Below are 10,602 nucleotides of genomic sequence, written 5' to 3' on the forward strand. Positions count from 1 at the left end.
CATCTGTTTTTGAATCTGGTTTTAAAAAACTGGACTAAATAATGTTCAAAATCCTATAGAAAGTGGTAAAGCTAAGATTAGAACTGAACTCATGCTCTTTCCGGTAAAATGATTCTTCACGAACATGTCTTAAGAAATACTGCATATATATATATGCCTAGACAAAGCAGGAATAGGCCTACTGATGAACCATGAGACAAAACACACAGACAAATATATAATGATATTAATTCCCCCGTTTAGCATGTGAGTAAATGTGGTATTTGCTTTGATTTTTAAGAAAATTGACAGTTGCCTACAAAAATAAACAATACATTCATTTATTTGAGGCCACAGACTAGACATATAGTTTGCCTTGGTTTAATAGCAAAAGATTATTTCAAGTTTTAGTAAGCAACAAATTTTTATTTCTGACTTACTTTATGCAAGGGTTAAAATGAAAAAAGACAACAATGGGACTGGGGAACAGGGAATTGGGGACAGAATAAGGAATGGTAGAGAGGGAGCAGTAGGCAGTCCCCAAAACCTTCGTTTAGCCCTTCATCTAACTAACTGAAGACTGCCTGATGAGGAGAATAACAACTTGTTTCATGTTAGGTTTTTAAAATATTAGGGTAAAAATACAAAATAGGCTACTTAAAAGCCCCATAACATTCATGTAAATCTTAAAATAACCCAGTGGTCTGGTCTCCTAAAGTGAATGGATACATCCCCAAACCCAGTTGTGGTGAGGGCACTATTCCCTTGGAAGCTTCTATCCTATCACCAGTGGTTTACTTTTCCGTATGCCTATCACCTCCAACTTGTTAGCAACCTGGTCGAGTAGCTCATCTCCTCCCACATGGATAATGGCAACAGCTGTCTGGAGGGTTCTTTTTGACTTCAGTTCCTCCATCCTCTAATGCAAACTTCATACCTTTCATTCATTCAATCAATGGATTACTTTCAATTCCATCACTGGATAACTTTTACCCATTCATTCAATTGTTGTGTGTTCTTCTTCCAGTTGATTTCTCTCTCTTGTTCATACATAACCTTTCTGTCGGACAAATCTTTTTACTGGGTTAGACTGCCATGTCTTTACTCACATCCCACATCCCCAAACTCCAGCTTTTCCTGGAATGACTTGCTCTTTTTTTTTTTAATCTACTTAAGCTCTACTTAAAGACTTAACTCAAGGCTACCTTTTCCATGAAGCCTTCCCAAATTACTCAATCTCTTTGAATTTATAGCTCTTAGGCAGCAGAATGGGTATCATGATTTGTATCATGTCTTCTGTTGTTCTGTCCTTGCTTTATGAGTTGGCCTTGTCCTACTCACCTCTACTAGGAAGTCATTTCTGATCCCTGTCTATTTCTCTGGGCTCCCACCACTCTCTGTGCTTACTGCTAACATAACTCATACTGTGCTAAGATCATTATTGACTTAAGGATAGTGCTAAGTCAGCTAGCTTCCAACAAGTGCCGAGCTCTTATCAAGAAGGAAAATGCCAAAACTACAGTAATGGACTTCTACTTCTGGCAGCATGGAGGAGAGAATGGGCTCTCTCACTAGAATACCACTGGATCCTGGATAAATTACAGTAAACATGTTTGTCATGCTCATCAGAAAGTAGACAAGATCACTAAAGGAAGGGGAAAACATAACACTGAGCTGAACCCTTATGGAGAATGAATAACATGCAGCAGGAGAAGCAGGTTTGCTCTGGGGACAAATGCCAGTATCAGTATCATGAACAGAAGCTAAATCCTGGGCCCAGCCAAAGCAGGGGAGAAAACCTGGGACTCCTGAGTTAAATCAGGACTCCTGAAGCGTTAACACAGTCCCAGGTGAGGAGCACCCTTTGTCACCTGGCAAAATCAAGTGCAAATTCTCTCTGGAGGAAAGTACCCCCAATTTAGGTCCACTGGATTTCCTTACATTAAGTTTAACAAAATTGGAGCTCAAAATCCAAAAATACAAAATATACCAGGGAACAAGCTGCTATGGGAAAATCAGCCGAAAACAACAAAACAGGTAGAGATCCAAGGTAAATTACAGAATATAAAATTGTTGTTCAGTTACTAAGTTGAGTCTGACTCTTTGTGAACCCATGGACTGTAGCCTGCCAGACTCCTCTGTCTATGAGATTTTCCAGGCAAGAATACTGGAGTGGGTTGCCATTTTCTTCACTAGGAGATCCTCCTAACTCAGGGATCGAACCTGCATCTCCTGCATTGGCAGGCAGATTCTTTACTACTGAGCCACCTGGGAAGCCCCAGAATATAAAAATAACAATCCTGACAAACTTCAAAGAACTGCTATCACAGAGATCACATTTCCTGAGCACAAATGATCAAACTGAAAATCAGTATCAAAAAGATAAAATTTTAAATATCTAGATTTTGGAAATTTAGAAAACTTTTCTAAATCACGAATCAAAAAAAGTCATATAGGTAATTTAAATATCCTTAGAACTAAGTAATAAATACTTTTAAACAGAAAAATGTGGAGAATATAGGGAAGTGGGTCCTTGAAAACTTATGATAGAAAAAAAGCTTGAAAATTAATTAGATAAAAATTAAGATGTAAAAGAACATAAAATTAAAGAAAGCAGAAGGAAATACCACAGATAACATCCATAATGAATGAAGTAGAAAACAAACATTTGTGGCTTCCCTTATAGCTCAGTTGGTAAAGAATCCGCCCGCAATGCAGGAGACCCTGGTTCAATCCCTGGGTCCGGAAGATCTCCTGGAGAAGGGAGAAGCTACCCACTCCAGTATTCTGGCCTGGAGAATTCCAGGGACTGTATAGACCATGGGGTTGCAAAGAGTCGATGTAAAAGAACATAAAATTAAATCTAAAGAAAGCAGAAGGAAATACCACAGATAACATCCATAATTAATGAAGTAGAAAACAAATATTTAAGGGAGAGGATCAACAATGCCCAGAGTGGCAGCTATATCAAACAAGGAAAGCAAATTTCTGGTATAGTTGGTCAAAGGGGAAAAAAAGAAGGCACAAGTAAACAGCAGAAATGAAAAGGAGGACATGACCACCCAGGGAGCAAAGGCAAAAAAGAACATGGAAGGAATTTCATTTTTAAAAAATGATGTAAATTGCACAAAACTCCAGAAAAACACTTTACCTAAATTGACTCAAGAAGTAGAAAGCCCAAATAGCCTATCATTATTAAAGAAATTGAATTAATAGTTAAGATGTTTCCCACAAAGAAATGCCAGGCTCAGATGGGTTACCAAGTAAGTTTTATCAAACCATCAAAGGATGGTTCATTTCAATCTAATATAAACGTCTCTAGAGAATGAGACAAGAGGGAACAGTTTCCAACTCAGAGGGTGTAGAGACCAAAGGAACCATCTCAGAAGCCTTAGAAAGCTTACTAAAAACAAAGGCACTAACCTGTACAAGAATGTTAGTAGCAACATTATTTATAACCGCAAAAAACCGGGATCAACCAAAATGTCCATTGACGGATGGATAAATTGTGGTTTATGCAACTGAAGTATTATATAGATAAAAACGAGCGAATAATTGCTATCTACAACATGGATGAATCTTAGAAATAATGTTATGTGGGAAAAAAAGCAAACCATAGGGGAGTATTACAGAATAAAATTTTGTAAAGCTAAAAAGCAAAACCATTTTTAAAGGGTATATACATAAGTGGAAAGTGTATATATATATATATATATGTATGTATGTATATATTGCAGGTAGTTAATAAACACAAAATTAAAGATAGTGGTGACCTCTCGGGAGAGCCAGGAGGATAGGCTAGGGGAAAAACACAAGAAATTCAGTAGTATTTCTAATGTTTTAATGTACAAATTGGGTGACGGGTCACTTAATTATTATGCGTCATAACTTATTCACGTTAAATATATTTTTATAGATATCAAACATTACATATAATTTTAAAAAATCTGCAATGGTGGAAATATGAACAAATGAATGAAGGCTCCCTGAAAGAAAACGGGGAATCCCTGATGGAAGCTACCCTATGCAGAAGACAAAGCAGGTCCTTAATTAATGTTGGTTGGTTTACTGCTTTTCCCAAATATATACCTGAATTCCCTTCCTACTGGAGCTCCCTGATAGGCAAGGTACCTCCTCCCATACACACAGCCTAAACCCACAATCCCGATCTGGCTAAGTCCTGACACTTACATGACAAGAGACTGACACCTGGTGGATACAGCGTGAATTTAATAAAATGACTAGGGAGTAAATCTCACTCTACTTTGTGAAAGAGGCAGTAGAGTGGAGCATTGCGAAGCAGAAATGAGGAGAAAACTAAAATTCAGAAAGAGGAGAATGAAGGATACCCATCACTGAGAAGAAGGTGGAAACAAAAAGGGGACCTGTTATCCAAATGAGACTAAAGAGACAGTCTCCAAACAAGACAGATTTCCCTCTCATTCCTTGAGACCAGAATGAGAGGAAAGAGGTTACAGTTGCAGTAAGGAAAATTCAAAACTATCTGGAAAAAACGGAAGGAAGATAACTGGTCTCAGCCTAGCAAGCTAAAACCACACCTACTTCATAGCAGTGGCCAGGTGTCAGGTGACTCCCGGGGACTCCCCACTCCCAGTCCCCACTGAGGAATCTATGTGATTCTAAGGAGGCTGATCCTGCCTTTTTTTTCCAAAACGCCATGATATAGCAAATTAGCATTTATTATACCAATCTCCTGCCCCACAGTGACTGGCTAGGGGTGGGTGTGTGACCCAGGCTGACCTCACCGATGTGAATCTTAGGGCTATTGCTAGGATTCCTGGCACAAAGATGCCCTCTCTTTCTGGTTGGACCTGAGAGAGAAAACATGGAATCCTAGGAGTGCTGGCAGCCACGAGGCAGACCAGGCTTAAGATGATCCTCCAGAAGGTAGAGAGTGGTGGGGGAAAAATCAATCAGGTGTTTAGACACTTACGGAGTCACTGGATCAGCTTTACCTGGAGCTGGTCCCTACCTCTGGACTTGCCAGTCACATGAGCCAATAAATCTTTGTTTTTAAGCCAGTCTGAGTTAGGTTTACTGTGATTTAAAACCAAAGGATTCCAAGCCTAGGCATTCATCGTATTTCATTCCTATATTCCCACAAGATAGTGCAGGGATCCAGAAGAGGGGTCACTACAGATTAGTGACTCTGAAGCCAAGGGGACTGAGCTGGAAAGGTGAGAGGCAAAAATCAGGCACTGTGTAAGACAGGGTGCCTCAGCTGTCTATACAGAAGAGAATGAAGAGCCAAGTGAGAAGCAAGTGCAAGAAGGGCCTCTTCTAGGCAGCCAGGTAGAGTTAACATAGGGCTATAAACACTCCTTCCCACGTACCTATCATGGGGGTGCTGCTTTGGGGTCTTTTCGCTCATGGGGCATGGAGCTCGGAAGCACATGCCCCTTTAAATCTTTATTACCCTGTGCAGAGGTGTCTACTTCTCCCCTGACCAAATGAAGAGCCTCCTTCTGGCTTCTGCTGCCCCTGATGACGCTCACTTTGGGGGTGACGGGAGGAATTTTATCTTCTGCTTCTTTGGTATGATGGGAACTGGGGCCCCTTCCTCCTTTGGAAACAGCGCCATCCTCCTGACCTTGGGCAAACACCCCCTTCTCAGCCTCTCCCACTGGCCCTGGTCCCCCCGACCCTCCAGCTGAGTTGCTCTCCCCTCCAGAGGCCCATGTCTCCCGCGGTAACCTTGAGGACTGGGCTGAGTCCACAGCAGCTGCTGACTTGTCGGGGGTAGAATTCCTTTCCCTACTTCCACCTGATTTTTTTCGAGGGCGCCCCCGTTTTCTTTTGGCATCACTTCCTGTATCGTCTAGGTCCTGCTTTGTGGCTTTAGCTGGTGGGTCCTGCCCACTGGCTTCGCTCACAGGCACTTCAGCTGTCCTCTTGACACCCTTGTCATGGGGTCCCAGGTCACCACCTATGCCCACTTCCCTGTTCTCTGCACCCCTTGGCTGAGCGAGCCCCCCAGGGGGAGCTTGCCCAGGCCCAGGTCCAGGTCCAGGCAAAGCAGGAACCGTTGGTAAGATCATGTTAATGATGGGAACAGCTGCTTGGGGTCCCCCAGCCCTACTGGGCAGAGGCAGTGCAGCCATTTTCAGAGTGCCTGAAGAAAGTTTGGGGGCCAAGATGGGTGGAGAGACTCGGATTGGCGGAATAAGTGAGCGAGGGGCCCGGGGGAGGAGCAGAGGCAGCCGGGCCACTAGGGCATTAACCTGCGGGTTATTGGCTACTGGCGCCGGGCTCTCCACTACACTCTTCTTTCGCTCTCCACGTGCAGAGGGGCCAGCCCCAGCCCGGGGGTCTAGCTCTTTAGGAGGCTAAAAAGTAAAGAGAAGAACACAGTAAGCGGGAAGACTGGACAATGGAGGGAATATAGGAACAGGACGTGAAAAAGTACTGAACCCATTGGGCAAAGGGTATACTACACCCCCAGCCCAGGGGAGTAAGGTCAAGGGCATCAGCTTCCTCACCTGGGCCTGTCTCTCTGGTCTTTTATGAGAACTGCCCTCCAGGTTCTCTACCCCATTCTTGGATTTAGATGACCGTTCCCGAGGGGCATGTTCGTCCTCTTCTGCGGAGGTGCCAGAAAAGGAAAAGAGGTGAGGAAGAACAGAATGGAGGGAGGTGCTTCTGACTGACTGACTGGTAGAGAGGCAGAGGAAAGAGGTGGGCTGAGGCAGGTCTGGGAAGGGTCTCCGGGAACAGAAGGTGTCTCTCTCCTCGTATGTGGGAGAGCCTTTCAGCTTGAAAGGGGCTGAAGGTGTCTCAGAACATAACACAGGGTCCACCCACCAGCGAGTCCCGTAGCTTTGAGCACGTGGGCATGAGCAGATCGGGCAGAGATGAGATGCTGCTGTAGCAGGAAGCGGGCAACCTCAACGATGGAACTGAAGGACCGTTTCAGGATTCGCTCAGCCCAGTCACAGGTCAAGGCACAGGCTGCTTCCACCAGCTCATCCCGGGGTGCTGGGGTTACTTCTGGGCCCATTTCTGGCTAAACAGGGGAAGGACACGCCCAATTACACTGTGAACAAAGGTCCTTCCGTCCCTCTCAGGCACCGATGTTGACCGTAAGTAAGACCAGCCTAGGGATGGCAGTAGCTTCTATCATCCCATCCCACAAACCCCCAAATTCTCTTCCTCCTCTACCTCAGCCATAGCGTAGGCAGAAGGGCATATCCTATAGGCTGAGAAACTTGTGCCAAATGACCTAGAGTATGTCAGGCCTCAAAACATCTCCCAAAGTCCTCTGCCATCTACCTTGGGGAGAAGAGTGCAGTCGGAGGGTTGTTACTTACACTCTCAGAGCCCTTTAGGTCAAGTCCGGGCAAGGGCGGCATAGATACCAATGTCTTCCTTCGTATGCCACTATAGCAATATCTGACATAAGTTAAGGGGTAACCAACACACTGGAGGTCCCCAAGTAGGAAGGTCGGGCTGTTTCCACTTCCAGCTCTTCACATCCTCATCCTAAGTTTCTTTCCCCAGGTCCTCCAGCCCACTCTCTCTAGTCAAGGATACTTGGACTGGCCCCGGCCACCAAGCCTTCGGGCCTTGATGTCAGGGAAGATCTCTCTGATGATTTTGCCAAAGTTGGCTGTGCTGAGCGGGCGGCAACATGCAAGGCTCTCGCAGTACTTCCTGAGTGAGGCAGGGACAGAGTGGGAAGAATACTCAGAGAAGGAGGTTTGTAGGTGGGTTCAGAGTGTCCCTGGGAATCAAGGTTGGGAAACCCTTGAAGTCAGGCTCCATCAAGGCAGGGGCCTCTCCAGGGAGGAGGGGGTAGTCCGAGGCCCACCTTCCCACCCCTCCATCTACCCCCTCCCATCCACCCACCGATAGGCATCATAAACACTTTGTTTGGGCAGGCAGGTGTCGGTATGCTCTTCCAGGTGGTTGCGGATCCACCTGTAAGCATACATGTACTCCTCATTGCTAAGTGTACTTGGCTCTGAGCTGCAAGAGAAATAAAAGAGACAAGTATTACCAACATCCCAAGAGTTGCCCTGGTTCCATCCAGATTATCATCTCAGTAGGGCTGGACTAAATAAGTGCATCCAGAATTCACCTTTCCCTGGTAAACCAAGGCAGGACAGGAACTTTTATTCCCGACTAAGGAGAGCCGTTATGAGTATTCCTATTCACCAAGCCCTTTCTAAGGGAACCTTTCTTTTTTAAAGTTTTTATTGAATTTGTTACAATACTGCTCCTGTTGTTTACATTTTGGTCGGGAGTCATGGGGGATCTTAGCTCCCCAACCAGGGATTGAAACCGCACCCCCTGCATTGGAAAGTGAAGTCTTAACCACTAGACCATCAGGGACCACCCCTAGGGAGTCCTTCTTTAAAAATAAGCACCTCTGATATCTAAAATTCCAGCACCAAACCTACCTTTTGTCTCCAGTACTGGGCCCCGAGGGGAGCTGAAGGTAGAGATACAGCTTGTCATTGTCTGAGAATTTCTGGACATCTTGCTGAGGTAGGGAGGAACAGAGAGGAAGGAAAAATTATAAGGCCAAGAAATACCCAAGGTAGGACCCTCTGATCCTTACTAAACAGTCCAGCTGAGTGAATGTCAGGCTGACAAAGGACCTTAGAAATGATTTGAGGCTAGGTGCTCAACTTGCCCTGAAGAGCCCTTAAGGATTTCCAAGGTGAGAAGGGGAATGGAGGGGATCAGCTCTGATTTTATTTCTACTGGGCTTCTACACAAGAGGTCACAGAGATGAAGCAAGATGCTCAAGGTCAAAGCGCTAACAAGTTGTAAAGCCAATTATCTTCTGACAGGGCAGACAGCACTGACTCCCTTGCATAAGCCTTTCTAACCCATATCCTCACCATCTTCATCCCCCCCACCAATGCCATCTCTCTTGACTTCTTCCCCAAAATACTCACCAGGATCCCCTCTACTTTGTTCTGCACGGCCTTGCTGTAGAGAAGAGGAAAAAGCTGGAGGTCATACAAAAGATTTCTCCCCATCCCTGTGGCTGACTGCCAGGGAGAGGAAGGGGTCTGAAAAGCCTAGCAGATGCCCAAGAACTGCTACCATGATGAAAATCTCCCCTGGTCAGATGCACTTGCTGGGGAGGTGCAGGTCATCTAATACAGAGGAAGAGAAGTGCTGTAGGGATCTATACCCAGGTCTGAAACAAGGTTTACAGAAGGTGATGAGTACTTACGAAATGGTACCTCGGAGCCTCTGAAGAAGGGTGGTGGGTTCCCCTGCCTCAGCACTACCTGAGGAAGTCCTTCCCCCAGTTTTTGGGCTCTTAGCATCAGGTTCATCTTCTGCCATCCTGGCATGAGGGCTAGAGTTGAGAGAAGACAGGACAAGAAGATTTAACAAGATTTCCCTTCCCCGCTGGAGGTCGCAGGGCACTCCTCACCTCTCTACCCAGAAAGACAGAAAAACAGAAAGCAAGCCTCCGAATTTCCCCAGTGGTCTTTTTCTATAACTTGCCTTCTCCAAAAATTAGAAATTATTCCATTACTTCTCCAGGCCCATATATACCCAGAGATCTTTGCCATCTCCATTCTATCTGCCCCACCTTTCTGCAGTCTCCTAAATGTGGAAAACTGTAAAGGAAGAGATACGGGGGATTGGGAATCCACGTTAGAGAGAAATTTTCATTTCTGCCTCTGACCCCATACTGCCCTCCTTTCCCTCAACAACCCACCACAAGATAAAGTTGTTTAATTCTCTAATACACTCCTCACCACTGAATTTGCCTGGGAGGTCAGAAAGGATACGAACATTTTCTGCCCTTCCAGGCTTGGAAAAAACTGGGCCCAACTTCTCATTACTTAACCTCGCCACGGCTTCCCCCGCAGCTCCCCCTCCCCACGTCGCCGGCCCCTACGTCATCGCCCTCCCCTCCCCTCCCCTCCCGACGCGCGCCCCCACTCCCTCCCTTCCCCCTCCATTCAGTCCCGCGTGGCTGCAAAGCCAGGGGTTCAGGGTGGCGGAACTCCTGTGCTGGGCGTAGAAAACCCGGCTGCGGGAAAGGGGTCCTAGATTCGGGGCACGTGCACATGAGTGAAGCAGCAGTTGAAAATACAGCCAAATCTTGTCTGCTCTCCTCCCAACTCATACTGCCCCCTCCCTACCTTTGAACAGTCACCTTCCAAAACAAGCAACAATAAAGGTAAGGGAGAAAGAGAAACTACCTCGTAGCCACCTTCACTCCAGCCCAGCCCCACGATCCTGGCCCAGCGGGCTCGTGCGTTGCTTTATTTCCTTTTTTCTGAATGGCTGGAACGGCCCCGATCTGCCTAGATACTCGGTCGGCCTGCTCTACGATTGGTCGTTGTTGCCACCCGGAGACAGAAGGCGCCGGGCTCCCACCGGCGGCCGCTAAAATCTGCCTGGTAACAGAATCTGATTGGTCAATAGGGGAGGGAAAATCCAAAGTTGGTCTTATTTGAGTCAAGAGGGGGAAGTCCGGGTTAGGTTTCGGTTAAAACTGGGGTCGGTTGGGACTGCCGGTCCCAAGAGGTTCTTCTCTTAAAGGGACCGCAGGACGAAAGACCGGACGCTCTCCTCCTTTGAAGCTTTCTTTGCTTTCTCCTTCCGTGTTTCAGTTTTTCTTCGGGC

General features: G+C 46.0%; 1 protein-coding gene across 2 annotated transcripts; it reads right to left on the reverse strand.

Moving 5' to 3' along the window:
• Window positions 1-225: 225 nt before the first annotated feature.
• On the reverse strand, window positions 226-10,309 carry RFX5 (regulatory factor X5). Of its 2 annotated transcripts, none has more exons than XM_055402991.2 (10): window positions 9,763-9,824; window positions 9,188-9,316; window positions 8,904-8,937; window positions 8,400-8,482; window positions 7,846-7,965; window positions 7,531-7,650; window positions 7,308-7,389; window positions 6,802-7,003; window positions 6,480-6,580; window positions 226-6,326 (listed from the first exon to the last, which is right to left on the reverse strand). In XM_055402991.2, the coding sequence occupies exons 1-10, from the start codon at window positions 9,807-9,809 to the stop codon at window positions 5,337-5,339; spliced, it is 1,908 nt and encodes a 635-aa protein (XP_055258966.1). In that variant the 5' UTR covers window positions 9,810-9,824; the 3' UTR covers window positions 226-5,336. The 2 variants fall into 2 exon arrangements, with proteins under 2 accessions (XP_055258966.1, XP_055258968.1); XM_055402993.2 differs by lacking the exon at window positions 9,763-9,824 and adding an exon at window positions 10,176-10,309 and having other exon boundaries at window positions 227-6,326.
• Between the last annotated feature and the right edge of the window lie 293 nt (window positions 10,310-10,602).

Source organism: Moschus berezovskii, chromosome 4, assembly GCF_049115385.1.
Source record: "Moschus berezovskii isolate FMDL1 chromosome 4, NW_MosBer_1.0, whole genome shotgun sequence".
Classification (NCBI taxonomy): Eukaryota; Metazoa; Chordata; class Mammalia; order Artiodactyla; family Moschidae; genus Moschus; species Moschus berezovskii.